The following is a 16,008-nucleotide window of genomic DNA, read 5'->3' as shown; positions in this document are numbered from 1 at the left end:
TAGCTTGAGGGTCCTCCTGAATCGTTGAGGCTCAGGTGGCCTCAGTGGCCCAGAGTGCCTTCCATCAGCTTCGGCTGGTGGCCCAGCTACGCCCCTATTTGGACAGGGACAGCCTAACTACTGTTGTCTATGTTCTGGTAACCTCAAGGTTAGATTACTGAAATGCATTATAAGTAGGGCTTCCTCTGAAGACAGTTCGGAAACTTCAGATGGTGCATAAATTTGGTGGCCAGGTTGCTCACCAGAGCAAGACGGTTAGAGCACATTACACCGATCCTGGTCCAACTACACTGGCTACCAATTAGTTTCCAGGCCCAATTCAAAGTATGGTTTTGACCTATAAAGCCTTGAGCGGCTCAGGACTGCAAGACCTCAAGGACTGTCTCTCTCCATATAACTGACTTGGACCCTGAGATCTTCCTCCTCCACAAGAGGTCCAGAGGGTGGCAACATGAGAACAGGACCTTTTCTGCAGTGGCTCCCCATCTGTGGAATGCTCTCCCCAGGGAGACTCTGGTGCCTTCATTATACACCTTTAGGCGCCAGGCAAAAACGTTCCTCTTCAACCAGGCCTTTGGCCAATTAATATTCTACAGCCTTTTAAATGTGTTTGTGGGAATGGTGGGGGTATCTGTTTGGTTTGTTCTAAGTGTTCTTATGTATTTTGTGTTTTTATATTGTAATTTTATGTTGTGAACTGCCTTGAGATCTACAGATGAAGGGTAGTTTACAGATTTAATAAACAAAAATAATAAAAATAATAAATGTTAAAAGCAAATGAATCCCCAAAATGAATCTCCACCTTGAATTGGCTACCTGTAGTAAGCTGACACCCCCATGGACCAGCGCCTAGGATTGTGCTGGACATGACATTGATCTCGTGGGAGGCAGGATTTGGGGGGGGGGCGAGGTAGAGGAGAGGGATGGGCCTGTGTCCTAAAGTGACACGTCGGTGTCTGGGCCCCTGAGACATTTTGTTGTCAGGGGCCAAAGTGGAGACATTATGCTCCCTCTGCAATTCCATATACAGCGCCCCCTTACGTGGGGCTTTGGTTCTGGGGCCCTGCACACATAAGTGAAATTGAGTAAAGTGGGGGTTGCAAAGTAAGGACACACACAGAGAGAGAGAGACTCCCTCTAGAAATTGCTGGGGGCCGCTGCCCGGCCCGTTCCAAGCCTCCCCTCAGTTGGGCTACCATCCAGCATGCCTTCCCTTGCTCACTTCCCGGCAGCAGCCCTGAGCAAGGGAAGGCCAATTTATTTCTCCATTTATTTCTCAGCAACCTGCGTAAATGCAGGTGGGGTGCACGTAAGGGGGAGGGGGTGCCTGTTCCAAAGCTGAGCAGATTGCTTCCACCCTGGCGATGGGGCAGCAGCATCTCCCGCACAGCCAAAGGGATCCGTCCTCTTGTTGCCCCTCAGAATCTGCCCCCGAGGTGGCTGCCTCCCTCCACCTGACACGAAGGCTGCCCCTTTCTGTGCCTGCCAACAAGGTCACTTTTCCCAGGCTACACGCAAGTCCAGCAGTACAGAAGCGCACAGCTGGAGCCCCAGGCTCCCAAGTGCAGCTCCCACCCAGGAGCGTGATCCATCCATTGCCCTTGAAAAGAGTGGTGGCCATGCAGTTTGCTCCGCTTTACTTGGCTGGAGGGGGACGGTTGCCTCCTGGCCTTTGCACCTGCCCCCGTCCTTCCAGGGATGACAGGTGTCTCTGTGCAAAAGCTCTTGCTCCAGGATAGCCATGCTCAAATATATAAAAGGATGTCACATAGAGGAGGGAGAAAGGTTGTTTTCTGCTGCTCCAGAGAAGCGGACACAGAGCAATGGATCCAAACTACAAGAAAGAAGATTCCAGGGGTGTCAAACTCAAATTCATCGGGGGCCGCATCAGCAGTTTGGTCACCCTCAAAGGGCCGGTTGTATCTGTAGGACTATGTAAAGGACATGTAAAGTGGAGGTTTCCCATGTAGAACGGCCGGCGCTGCTAGAGGGCAGACGTTCTCTGGCTTGTAGGCTGCCGCGCATGCGCTGAAGAGGCGGCTTTCTTGTGTAAAAAAAAAAAAGCGAAAATAAAAGGTGAAAGCTGGCGGCCGCCGGCGGCTACACGGGCCACATGACGAGGTCTGGCGAGTTGGATTCGGCCCGCGGGCCTTGTGTTTGACACCCGTGAAAGATTCCATCTAAACATTAGGAAGAACTTCCTGACAGTAAGAGCTGTTCGACAGTGGAATTTGCTGCCAAGGAGTGTGGTGGAGTCTCCTACTTTGGAGGTCTTTAAGCAGAGGCTTGACAACCATATGTCAGGAGTGCTCTGATGGTGTTTCCTGCTTGGCAGGGGGTTGGACTCGATGGCCCTTGTGGTCTCTTCCAACTCTATGATTCTAGGAGGCGGGGGTGTTGCCTTATGCTCAGGCCATGGCACAGGAGAACAGGCAGACTTTGCCAAGGGGCTGCTTTTGGAGAATGAAAATTGTTATGTACTGAAGTTCTCACCCTGGGCCAGCAGGGGGATACTGTAGATAGTTTTCACTCAGGTCCACATATGCAAATAAGGGATTGAAAGTGACATTCAGTGATTGGATAGTTACAGAAAGTGTTACAGTTGCGTTCTAGTGGAGCTCTATATAAGCAGGCTGGCTGAACCCTTCAGTTCAGTTCAGTTCAGTTCTGGCCTGTGAATAAACAAGAGCTGTCTGAAGAATCGCTGTGTCGACTGATATGTTCACCCACAACTTAACAAAAATAGCTCATGTTTCAAGAGCCCCTCTGGCTCAGCCGCAGCACCTGGCAGCAGAGAGATAGATCAGCGAAGAGATTCCATTGGCTGCAATATAAAATACTGTAAGAGGTGGATCTTTCCTGGAGCAAAGGCCTGCTGTGTGTTGTCGTGTCTCTTTTTAAGTGAAGGTCTTGGGGCAGCAGTTCTACAGTGTGGTGGATGCTGTTGTTGTCTGTGTTTGTGCATGAATCTGGCCCATATGGTCCTTGGAATTCCTCTTAACTTGATCATGGGGTCAGAGCTGAGGAAAGCTCTTTTTCAGTTTTGAGGGGCCCAGTATCAATTTGTGTAGCTACCCAAACAATTTGTGTGTTTATAATTCTGTGGTGAGAGCTTGCATCTAATAAAAGCTTGTGGGGAAGGCAGTTGATGCAGCAGCAGCAGAACAGATTTTTTAAAATGCAAAATTATCCATTTTGCTACTGGCTTTTCAATGCTGACGGGGGCTGTAGTTTGTCTGGGGAGCACCAGGTTGCCAAAGGTGACCTTAGGTTAACTTTCAGAACTCTGAAAGTGTGTGTGTGGTTTTTCCTACTACCACCCCTAAATATTCTTCTCTCTTTCCACCCCCATCCAGGATTTCTGAATGGTCCTGCTAGCTTTTTTCTCTTTGCTGACTTTGGCCTGGTTAGTTTGGACCAAAATGGCAAACTACCCAAGGAAACTGGTCGTGGAAGGGCCTGCCCCAGACCAGCCACTTCCTTCCGAAACTCTGGATCTTCCCACCAATGGATCCCCCCTCCAACTCTCCAAAGCTTGTGGGTCGCAGCCCCCGCTGATGGGGCCCAGCCAGGACTCCGAAGACGCCTCACAGCCGTGCCCTCCTCTGAGCACGCAGGCCTCTGGGGGTGCCCCTAGGCAGCCAGAACACCCCTCCTGCCCCTGCAAGCCCCCAATTCCCCAGTCTGCCTCAGGCCATTCGGCCCAGGGCTCCCCAGCCACGGAGTCGGGGAGGCCTCTCAGCCGGGTCATCGGCCCTTCCTCAGGCCAGTCGCTGAGGCAAATGGGGTCCCTCTCAGGAGAGGAACCAGAGAGCAGTCAGGCCCAAGTGAGGCGCCAAGCAATGACCAAGTTTGTGCTGGGCTCTTTCGAAGACAACTCTTCTGATGACGAGCTGGTGGCTGGATCCTTCAAAATGGCGGGCAGGAGGAGGAGCAGCTTGGCCAGCGTCGGGTCCTCGGCCTCTGTGGATTCCTCGGAGACCAGTGGGGTGATGAGGTAAGCATCATGGCAGCCAGAGAGCCTGCTGGCAGCTGGGCCAGGCAAAAGCTTCTTTGAGCATGGCATGTGAAACGGGCACAATATGAGATCCTGCCTTCTTTGTCTTTCCTAACTTATGCCAAAGCCCCCTCTCCTTCTGATTCACAGCAGTCGATCCCTCCTTTGCAGCTGAATGCCTATGACCTTAAGCAGCTTCCCCAACCCCATACCCTCAATAAGTTTTGGCTTACAGCTCATCTCCACCCAGCCAGCACGGCCACGTTCCCCCCAAAGGATGCTTCGTCCTTCTGGGGCTGATAAGAGCTGGAGGGCACCAGGTTGGGGAAGGCTGAGCTTTAAAGGATGGGATGAGGAGCTTGTGACCTCCGGATGTTGCTGGACTCCAACTCCCATGAGCCCCAGCCAGCGAGGCCAAGTGGCCCAGGATGATGGGAGTGGGAGTCTCAAAAACAGGCCTGCCAGCCATGTTCTGCTTTGACGGGGGGTGGGGCGTCTTCTTGGTGGTGGCACATCCTGGGCTCTTTGGGAGGAAGGGAAGGATACAAATGGAGTAAATAAACATATGAAGGAACCAAAAGGCAGAGAAGAAGCTCCTGGCTCCTCATTTGTTCAGTTCAAGCTACAGGCCAAGAGATTTCTCTGTGCCTTTTCCCTCTTCTTTTATTTTTTGGCAAACTGATTTTTTATTTGCTATGCTCCTTGCTTGTTACTCCAACTGTTGAAGTTGTGGCTTAAAAAAATGTCTTTCATTTTGAGATGCTGAGGTCTCTTTCATTGTATGTCAGTTTAGAAATGTTTGTTTTTTTGTTTTTTATAATAATATTTATTAAAGTTTACAAAAATGAGAAAATACAAAACACATAGAAGTACACAATAGAAAACAGTTAACAGAATAGAAAAAAGAAGAAAAAACACCAAAAAACAAAACAGGAAAAAAAATAGTATTTTCATATCTTATACTTCATTCACTAGTTTCTTGACCTCCTCACACCTCCCTTTTTCATAGAATCATAGAATCATAGAATCATAGAATCATAGAGTTGGAAGAGACCACAAGGGCCATCGAGTCCAACCCCCTGCCAAGCAGGAAACACCATCAGAGCACTCCTGACATATGGTTGTCAAGCCTCTGCTTAAAGACCTCCAAAGTAGGAGACTCCACCACACTCCTTGGCAGCAAATTCCACTGTCGAACAGCTCTTACTGTCAGGAAGTTCTTCCTAATGTTTAGGTGGAATCTTCTTTCTTGTAGTTTGGATCCATTGCTCCGTGTCCGCTTCTCTGGAGCAGTAGAAAACAACCTTTCTCCCTCCTCTATGTGACATCCTTTTATATATTTGAACATGGCTATCATATCACCCCTTAACCTCCTCTTCTCCAGGCTAAACATGCCCAGCTCCCTTAGCCGTTCCTCATAAGGCATCGTTTCCAGGCCTTTGACCATTTTGGTTGCCCTCTTCTGGACACGTTCCAGTTTGTCAGTGTCCTTCTTGAATTGTGGTGCCCAGAACTGGACACAGTACTCCAGGTGTGGTCTGACCAGAGCAGAATACAGTGGCACTATTACTTCCCTTGATCTAGATGCTATACTCCTATTGATGCAGCCCAGAATTGCATTGGCTTTTTTAGCTGCCGCGTCACACTGTTGGCTCATGTCAAGTTTGTGGTCAACCAAGACTCCTAGATCCTTTTCACATGTACTGCTCTCAAGCCAGGTGTCCCCCATCTTGTATTTGTGCCTCTCATTTTTTTTGCCCAAGTGCAATACTTTACATTTCTCCCTGTTAAAATTCATCTTGTTTGTTTTTGCCCAGTTCTCTAATCTGTCAAGGTCGTTTTGAAGTGTGATCCTGTCCTCTGGGGTGTTAGCCACCCCTCCCAGTTTGGTGTCATCTGCAAATTTGATCAGGATGCCCTTGAGTCCATCATCCAAGTCGTTGATAAAGATGTTGAATAAGACCGGGCCCAAGACAGAACCCTGTGGCACCCCACTAGTCACTCTTCAGGATGAAGAGGAACCATTGATGAGCACCCTTTGGGTTCGGTCAGTCAGCCGACTGACCAACTTTGTTCCAGTTCAGATATTTAGTTCAGCAAATCCTTACCCTCTATCATTTATCCTTACTCAACATCTTAACCTATAATAAATATATATTTTCCACCATTGTCAATCCATATTTACATATTCTTATTAATCTTTTAACCAACACCGCTTATTTTCAATCCAACGTCCCTTTAACATTCATTAATTTTACAGTATTTCTGTAGATAGTCTTTAAATTTTTCCCATTCTTCTTCCACCGCCTCTTCTCCCTGGTCTCGGATTCTGCCAGTCATTTCTGCCAATTCCATGTACTCTATCACCTTCATCTGCCATTCTTCCAGGGTGGGTAGATCTTGTGTCTTCCAATACTTTGTGATGAGTATTCTTTCTGCTGTTGTTGCATACATAAAAAAAGTTCTGTCCTTCTTTGGCACCAATTGGCCGACTATGCCCAAGAGGAAGGCCTCTGGTTTCTTCCGGAAGGTATATTTAAATACCTTTTTCATTTCATTATATATCATCTCCCAGAAAGCCTTAATCCTTGGGCATGTCCACCAAAGGTGAAAGAATGTACCTTCAGTCTCTTTACATTTCCAACATTTATTTTCGGGTAAATGATAGATTTTTGCAAGCTTGACTAGGGTCATGTACCACCTATAGATCATTTTCATAATATTCTCTCTTAGGGCATTACATGCCGTAAATTTTATACCTGTGGTCCACAACTGTTCCCAGTCATCAAACATAATGTTATGTGCAACATCTTGTGCCCATTTAATCATAGCAGATTTAACCGTCTCATCCTGAGTGTTCCATTTTAACAGCAAGTTATACATTCTTGAAAGTATCTTTGTTTTAGGATCTAACAGTTCTGTTTCCAACTTTGATTTTTCCACCTGGAAGCCAATTTTTTTTATCTAGATTAAAGATCTCTCTTATTTGGTAATGAAGCCAATCTCACACTTTATCTTTTAATTTCTCAAAACTCTGCAATTTCAATTTGTCTCCTTCCTGCTCCAAAATTTCCCAATATTTCGGCCACTTGGCCTCCATATTGAGCTTTTTCTGAGCCTTCGCCTCCATCGGTGACAACCACCTTGGGGTTTTATTTTCAAGTAAGTCTTTATAGCTTGTCCAGACATTAAACAATGCTTTTCTGACAATATGGTTTTTAAACGCTTTATGTGCTTTAACCTTGTCATACCACAAGTATGCATGCCACCCAAAAACATTATTAAAACCTTCTAAGTTCAGAATGTCTGTGTTCTCAAGAAGCAGCCAGTCTTTCAACCAGCAGAAAGCTGCTGATTCATAATAGAGTTTAAGGTCTGGCAGGGCAAATCCCCCTCTTTCTTTTACATCAGTTAGTATTTTAAATTTTATTCTGGGCTTCTTGCCCTACCAGACGAATCTAGAAATGTCTCTCTGCCACTTCTTGAAACAGTCCATCTTGTCTAAAATTTGTAATGATTGGAACAAAAACAACATTCTTGGCAATACATTCATCTTTATAACAGCAATTCGACCCAACAAGGAAAGCTTCAGATTTGACCATATTTCTAAATCCTTTTTAACCTCCAACCAACATTTTTCATAGTTGTCTTTAAATAAATTCCCATTTTTAGCTGTCATATTAATCCCCAAATATTTCACCTTCTTAACCACTGTTAAACCTGTCTCATTCTGAAATCTCTGTTTCTCAGTCGTTGTTAAATTTTTCTCAAGGACTTTAGTTTTTAGCTTATTCAACTTAAATCCTGCCACATGACCAAACTCTTGAATCAGTTCTAATACTCTTTTAGTACTAGATTCTGGCTCCTGCAATGTCAATACTAAGTCATCTGCAAAGGCTTTCAGTTTGTATTGTTTAGCTCCGACCATTATACCTTTAATCAAATGGTCCCTTCTAATCATATTTAGCAGAACCTCCAGGACCGAAATAAAAAGTAATGGGGAAATTGGGCAGCCTTGTCGTGTCCCTTTCTCTATCTTAAATTCCTCTGTCACCACATTGTTAACTATTAGTTTAGCCTTTTGTTCTGAATAAATTGCACTTATACCATTTTCAAACTCTTGACCGACCCCCATCCCCTGAAGATTTTTCTTCATAAAACTCCAAGAAATATTATCAAAGGCTTTCTCAGCATCCACAAAGATTAAAACTGCTTTAGTGTTAATGCCCTCTTGCAACTTCTCCTAAATGTTGATTATATTCCTTGTATTGTCAGACAAGTGTCTGCCTGGGAGAAAGCCAGCTTGGTCCTTGTGTATCTCTTCCCCTAGTACTTTTTTTAGACTTTTAGCCAAAATGTCAGCAAATATTTTGTAATCCACATTTAGCAGGGATATGGGTCGGTAGTTCTTAAGTTGTGTCTTTTCAGACTCAGTTTTCGGTATAAGTGTAATATATGCTTCTTTCCACGACTCTGGCGCTTTTCCCCCCTCCAAAATTTCATTGCAAACCTCCTTTAGTGGTTGAATTATCCAGTCCTTCAAAGTCCTATAGTATTTTGAGGTTAAGCCATCCGGCCCTGGAGATTTTCCCAATTGCATATTCTGAATGGCACCTTCTACGTCTTGTTCTGTAATTTTATGATTCAACATTATCTTATTTTCCTGAGAGATTTTTTGCAAACCGTTTGTTTTGAAGAACTGGTCTAGATCAAACTCTTTCTGGGGCCCTTGTGTATATAGTTGTTTAAAATACCTCTGGAAGCATTTTCTAATTTCCACTGGATTCTGAATATTTTTCCCTTCCACTTCCAAGTTAGTAATGGTATTAAGTTTTTGTCTTTTCTTCATCTGCCAGGCCAACAATTTCCCACATTTATTTGCCGATTCAAAAGTCCTTTGTCTCATTTGTTTAATTTTCCATTCAATTTCCTGATTTATCATCTTCGTATATTGCACTTGATGTAACTTTATTTCTCTCAGAATCTCTTGTGAATTGGGTTTCACTCTCAATTTCTTCTCGCCCTCTTTTATTTTTTCCAAAAAAATTTCTTTCTTCTCATTTTGGGCTCTCTTTTTAATGAATTCTGTTGAATCAGAAACCCCCTCATAACTGCTTTGCTTGCATCCCAGATTACTCTTTTTTCCACAGTAGTTTTCAAATTTATCTCAAAATAGTCTCTCAGAGTTTTTGGGGCCTTCTTAATCACCTCTTGATCTCTAAACAAGGTGTCATTCATCCTCCATCTGAAGGAACCAGTTGGTGTTAATTTCATCTCCATTTTCATGGCATTATGGTCGCAGCACGTCTTAGGGCAGATCTCAACCTTCCTAATCTTAGGTGCCAGTCCTCTAGTTATCCAAATTTGGTCAATTCTTGTCCATGTCTTTTGAGCTTCAGAAAAGAAGGTTCCCTCTCTTGCCAAGGGATTCTTAATTCTCCAAATGTCAGTCAAATCCATATTGTCAGTCATTTCAAAAAAGGTTTCTGGTAGTCTACCATCTTTCGTTACTACCTGTCTCTGCGACTTGTCCATATTTGTGGATACCACTCCATTCATGTCTCCCATCAAAATAATGATGTAGTCCATATAGTCCAACAAAGTCTCATGCAGCTTTTTATAAAATTCAGATTTCCCCTCGTTCGGTGCATATACTCCAATTATTAATTTTTTTTCTCCTTCTGTTTGAATTTCAATTGCAATAAATCTGCCTTGGTCATCTTTAAAAACAAATTTCGGTGAAAGGCTCTCTTTTGCATAAATAACTACTCCTCGCTTTTTAACCTTATCTGATGAAATAAATTCTTGACCCAGTCTCTTGTTGATCAATATTTTCCTGTGTAGCCTTATCACATGTGTTTCCTGTAAACAAATTAGGTCCAAATGTTCCTTTTTCAACAAATGAAATACTTTTTTCCTTTTCTCCGGGGAATTTAGTCCATGAATATTCCAGCTTAATAGTTGCAGAGACATGATGTATTATTTCCCTCCAGCTGCTCCCAATGACTCCTCTTGTTCTAACGGTGGTATCGCTTTCTGTAGTTTGTCCAATCCCAAAGGTGGTAATACTTTGTCTAATGCTGCTAGTCGTGAGGCTCCTGGTTCTCCTTCCACTCCTTTTTGCAAGTCTTCTTCGTGATCTCTCAGAAATTTTTCTTTCTCCTCCACTGATCTTATTTTAAACCTTTTGCCTTTAAAAGTAAAAGATAGGCCTTGAGGGAATTCCCACCTAAAAATGGTTGTTTCCTTTCAGCAATGACACCAGGTCTGTATAATTGGACCTGAGGTCCAAAAGTTGTTTCGGGATATCCTTAAATATCTCCACTCTTGAGTCCTGAATTATCAAGGTATTCTGGTAAGGCAGGTTCAATATTTTGTCTCTCTCCTCTTTTGATCGAAGAGTGATCAAACAGTCTCTCACCCTGTTCTTTCTCCCTTCTCTTCCAAGTCTAAAAGCCTTTAGTATCTTAAAATCTTGCTTATCATCCAGTTTCCTGAATCCTGCAAATTCCTGTGTCAAAAAGTCACTTAAGTTCTCTTTCTCCAGTTCAGGTACCGCCCTGACCCTCGAATTGGTCTGCTTCTCCTTCAGTTCAATCATAGACAAAAGTGCCTGGTGGGCCCCAAGCTGCGACTGATGGTCCCCAAGCTGTTTATTTATCGGAATTATCTTTTCTTCTACTGCCACTGCTTTTTCTTTTGCTTCTTGAGCTATCTTTGGATTTGATGCTGATTCCTGCAGTAACTTTTCAATTGATTCTGTGTTTGAGTTCACCTTCTGGCTCAAATTATTAATACTTGTAGTGTTCTGGTCAATTTTATTAGTTGCTTCAGTGACTTGTTTACTCAATTTATCCAAAGTTTCATAAATCTTGCTAAGAACTGAAGTAAATCCTTCTTCTGATATCATCCCCTTTGCCCTGGCTTGTGTTGGATCTTCCCCTTGTGGTACAGGGGGGCCAGATGCAGATGCTCTGCGTTGCTGCAGTATTGCACTAGTCTGTTGGAGTCTAACCTTGCCTGATCTTGTTGTCTTTTCATCCACTTTTGTTGCCTTCTCATCCATGGCACTTTATCTCTAAGTCAAGGTCACTCCCACAGTCAAACTTGTTTTTCTGTAAGCCTTTCACAGGCTGGTTGTAAATGGAAAATTCCCCAACCAATTGTAACAATTTCAGTAGGCCTCTAGGGGGACGCAGTAACAGTCAGTAATAATGCAACAAAATGTCTTGTCAGTTTTTCAAAAGCCCCCCTTCAGGAAAATAAATAGCAGTTTCAACTGTTTCAGAGTATCTCACTTGTAGAGTTATCTAGCAACAAATTACAATGTCTTTAAAAAGTGCAAATTCTCAACGCCAAAGTTCAATTTAATCTTGACAGTCCATTCCCAAGAATTGAGTGGTGGTCTTAAGTCTCTTTCCTTCTCCTTTCAGATTTTTAATATAAGCAGAAAATACTTTCTCTTCTTCCCTCCCTCTCCTTCAACTCAGGGGGGGAATTCTTCTGGTTTGACGTTTGGAATTTAAGTCTTTCTCAGTATTTAGCTTAAACAGTCTTTGCTTTGATCTTTATACAAACCGGAAGGTGGACTTCCTCTTTACACCTTCCCGCTTCAGTACCGAATTATACCTTATTTTCCTTTTAGTTTTCAGTCTTTAAACTTGACCTACTCATGGGTTGTTGTTTATCAGCCGAATTGTCAGAAGAAAAAAGGTCAGCGCTCTCCGGCAACAGCTGCGCGGCTTCACTCCACGGAAGTAGCGATCGACTCTCAGGACCGCGCCAGCCCCCACTCCGCTCCGGAACCCCTCACGGGATTCCCTTGCTATTTGGGGGGGCGCTTCAGGTGCCCGCCGAGTCCCACAGACACAGGCTTCGTCCGCCTGTGCTTTTCGATAGGGTCCCCGCTTCGCCGCAGCGGTAAGACCCGGTTTCCGCGGAGCTTCTCCCTCTACACTAGAGGGAATCCGCCATTACCGTTGGCGCCGCCTCCGGAAGTCCCAGTTTAGAAATGTTTGATTTATTCTTGACTACTGCAATGCGCTCTATGTGGGGCTACCTTTGAAGGTGACCCAGAAACTATAACTAATCCAGAATGCAGCAGCTAGACTGGTGACTGGGAGCAGCCGCCGAGACCACATAACACCGGTCTTGAAAGACCTCCATTGGTCCCCAGTACGTTTCTGAGCACAATTCAAAGTGTTGGTGCTAACCTTTAAAGCCCTAAACGGCCTCGGTCCAGTATTCCCAAAGGAGCGTCTCCACCCCCAATGTCCAGCCCAGACACTCAGGTCCAGCTCCAAGGGCCTTCTGGTGGTTCCCTCACTGCGAGAAGCAAAGCTACAGGGAGCCAGGCAGAGGGCCTTCTCGGTAGTGGCCCCTGCCCTGTGGAATGCCCTCCCACCAGATGTCAAAGAGAACAACAACTACCTGACATTTAGAAGACATCTGAAGGCTGTTCAGGGAAGTTTTTAATGTGTGACATTTTAATGTATTTTTAATCTTTGTTGGAAGCTGCCCAGAGTGGCTGGGGAAACCCAGCCAGATGGGCGGGGTGCAAATAAATTATTACAGTGGTGCCCCGCAAGACGAATGCCTCGCAAGACGGAAAACTCGCTAGACGAAAGAGTTTTCCGTTTTGGAGGTGCTTCGCAAAACAAATCTCCTATGGGCTTGCTTTGCAAGACGAAAATGTCTTGCGAGTTCCTGCGGGGGTTTTTTCCTCTCCCCCCCCCTTTTCTAAGCCGCTAAGCCGCTTATCAGCTGATCCGATAAAACGCTAAAAGCCGCTAATAGCGCTAATCCGCTAATCCGTCAATGGGCTTGCTTCGCAAGACGAAAAAACCGCTAGACGAAGAGAATCACAGAACGGATTCTTTTCGTCTTGCGAGGCACCACTGTATTATGGTTGTTATTATTGTTATTTTATTGATTTAAAATTTAGACGTGGTTTCTGAAAGACGAAAATAGGTGATATGAAGAGGTAGCAATCTCCAGAGTAGCTCAGCTTCATGGTAGCTCAGCATCCAGCCAAAGCCAGAACTTTTCTGTTTAAGAAATCCAGCCCTCCCATTAACGACCCCCTTCTTAACGACTTGGATGATGGACTCAAGGGCATCCTGATCAAATTTGCAGATGACACCAAACTGGGAGGGGTGGCTAACACCCCAGAGGACAGGATCACACTTCAAAACGACCTTGACAGATTAGAGAACTGGGCAAAAATAAACAAGATGAATTTTAACAGGGAGAAATGTAAAGTATTGCACTTGGGCAAAAAAAATGAGAGGCACAAATACAAGATGGGTGACACCTGGCTTGAGAGCAGTACATGTGAAAAGGATCTAGGAGTCTTGGTTGACCACAAACTTGACATGAGCCAACAGTGTGACGCGGCAGCTAAAAAAGCCAATGCAATTCTGGGCTGCATCAATAGGAGTATAGCATCTAGATCAAGGGAAGTAATAGTGCCACTGTATTCTGCTCTGGTCAGACCACACCTGGAGTACTGTGTCCAGTTCTGGGCACCACAATTCAAGAAGGACACTGACAAACTGGAACGTGTCCAGAGGAGGGCAACCAAAATGGTCAAAGGCCTGGAAACGATGCCTTATGAGGAACGGCTAAGGGAGCTGGGCATGTTTAGCCTGGAGAAGAGGAGGTTAAGGGGTGATATGATAGCCATGTTCAAATATATAAAAGGATGTCACATAGAGGAGGGAGAAAGGTTGTTTTCTGCTGCTCCGGAGAAGCGGACACGGAGCAATGGATCCAAACTACAAGAAAGAAGATTCCACCTAAACATTAGGAAGAACTTCCTGACAGTAAGAGCTGTTCGACAGTGGAATTTGCTGCCAAGGAGTGTGGTGGAGTCTCCTACTTTGGAGGTCTTTAAGCAGAGGCTTGACAACCATATGTCAGGAGTGCTCTGATGGTGTTTCCTGCTTGGCAGGGGGTTGGACTCGATGGCCCTTGTGGTCTCTTCCAACTCTATGATTCTATGATTCTTAGTTCAGCCGGGGTCTTGGCTTGCAGCCAGTGGGGGATTTAGGTAATTTTAGATTGTGGACTTAAGGTTCTTTGGGGTCCCTTCTTGGGCATTGGTGATTCTAATGGGTGGCGGCTGGAGGGCGGCAGCTCTCTCCAGATAATAATGTATGCCTCACTCACTACAAATGGCCTTATGGGGTGGGGGCATTAAAAGGCCATGTGCATTGCTCACCAACCTGCATTGAGCATACAGCATTTTTTGGCTCGAGGCTCCAAGGGCAGGGACTCATCCACATTTCTGTTTGCCCCATGATTTCCATTCACAGGTCCAAGAGGTTTTCATTTTGTGCTGCCGCTTTTCCTGGGAAAACCTGAATGTCAATCTGCAGAAAACCCAACTGGAATTTGTTCCAATTCAGCAGTAAGCAGTGGGTTTTCCAGGAAAAGTGGCAGGACAAAAGATGAACCTCTCTGACCCTTGAATAGAAATCACAGGAGTAACAGAAATGTGGAGGAGCCCTTGCCTGTACCAGCTGCATAGCAGAAAAGGCAGGCACAGCTCCCTGCTTCATGTGAGTAAAAGTTAACTGTTAAAGCACCCGACATTTCCTAACAGCAAGGAGTGGTGAGTGAAAAGAGAGAGGAGCAGCGAGTTCAGATCTTGAAGCTGATGGAACTGTGTAGATGGGGCAGAGGGAATGACCTGTTTGTTTGTTTTTCAGACGAGAAATTATTGTTGCTTATTTATTGAATTTATATCCTTCCCTTCCTCCCCAAAGAGCCCAGGGTGGCAAACAGATGGGCCATTTAAAACAAAAGCAAGTTAAACGTTTTAAAACGGGTTAAAACAGTCTAAAAAGAACTACAATTGAAAACATCTAAAATCAGTTACAGTTAAGAACATTCCAAAAGCAGTTAACCAAAAAGATAAAAGCATTTTTCCACCCAGTGATCTTAGGGTTGCCTGGAACAGTCAGAGCCAGTGTGGTGCCACTGTTTGGAGTGCTGCTCCAGGAGCTGGAAGACCAGGGTTCGAATCCCCACTCCGCCATGAAGCTCCCTGGCTGACCTTGGGCCTGTCACTCAGCCCAGGCCACCCCACAGGGCTGTTGTGAGGGTGAAAGGGGGGAGGGGAGCATTATGTACACCACCTTGAGCTCCTTGGAGAGAAAAAAGGTGGAATATGAAGGACATCAATTAATAATCGCAATTCTTTAGTCACCAAATGCCTGGCCAAGCAGGAAAGTTTAAAAATTGCTCCTGAAAATAAATAATGATGGACGCAGGTGCACCTGACTAGGGAGGGCATCACTGAAAAGGCTCCCTCAGGGGCTGGTGAGAATCGGAGGTCCTCTGGTGGAGCCCCCACCAACCAGTCAACCAATCCTAGGGTCCGAGATGGTTGGTAATGTATTCCAGATACCCATTGTCTATTTATTATCTGGTATTTCAAAGATCTATATCCTGCTTCTAATTTTTTTTTTTAGAGAACCTCTTCTGAAGCAGTGTCACACAATAAGCCTTAATGTCCACAAGGACACATTTTATTTTTAAACGCAGGCAAACACATTAGCTGCAAGTTGTTCCCAAAGCCTTCCAGGGTTGCTGATAAGCGGAGGACAAAAGGCCTGATTAGGACAAAGGACTGTTTCTTGGGGGGGGGGGCAGGCCCCTTGCCTCCCTCCTGCTGCTGCTCTCCTGTTGCAATGGGGGGGACTATGTAGAAATGGTGAAGGGGCTTTGCAGCCCTGGGGGTCCCTTGCGCAGGGGACTCTTGGCAACGAGGAAAGCCACAACTTGGATTTCAGTGAGAAGCAAACCCCGCATGCCTTCCGTGAGTCTGTCAAGCCAGTGGTGGCGTCCAGCGAAAGTGTCCCATCTGCCAGGCGATGAGCTTTCTGGAGGTGCCTGGCTGGTCACCATCAGAGAGCAGGTTTCTATCCCACGTTTTTCTCCCCAAAGCTCAAGGTGGCCCACCTGGTTCCACCGCTCCTCACCACAGCCCTGCCAGGTGGCTCTGC

At 45.2% G+C, this 16,008-nt stretch overlaps 1 protein-coding gene across 7 annotated transcripts in view; it reads left to right on the top strand.

Annotated features, from left to right (window-relative positions):
- ACACB (acetyl-CoA carboxylase beta) overlaps window positions 1–16,008 on the top strand; it is a 73,379-nt gene that overhangs the window by 4,575 nt on the left and 52,796 nt on the right. For all 7 annotated transcript variants that reach the window (XR_014213133.1, XM_082196054.1, XM_082196055.1 and 4 more), the window contains exon 2: window positions 3,357–3,997. Coding sequence is in view for 6 of the 7 variants with exons in the window: in XM_082196054.1 (XP_082052180.1) it covers window positions 3,366–3,997 (632 nt within the window). In the remaining variant the exon portion in view is untranslated. The remainder of the gene's footprint in view (window positions 1–3,356; window positions 3,998–16,008) is intronic.

Source organism: Podarcis vaucheri (assembly GCF_965113315.1).
Source record: "Podarcis vaucheri genome assembly, chromosome: 13".
NCBI classification, from domain to species: domain Eukaryota; kingdom Metazoa; phylum Chordata; class Lepidosauria; order Squamata; family Lacertidae; genus Podarcis; species Podarcis vaucheri.
Note: the sequence above shows the minus strand (reverse complement) of the source record. Positions and strands in the feature narration are given on the sequence as shown.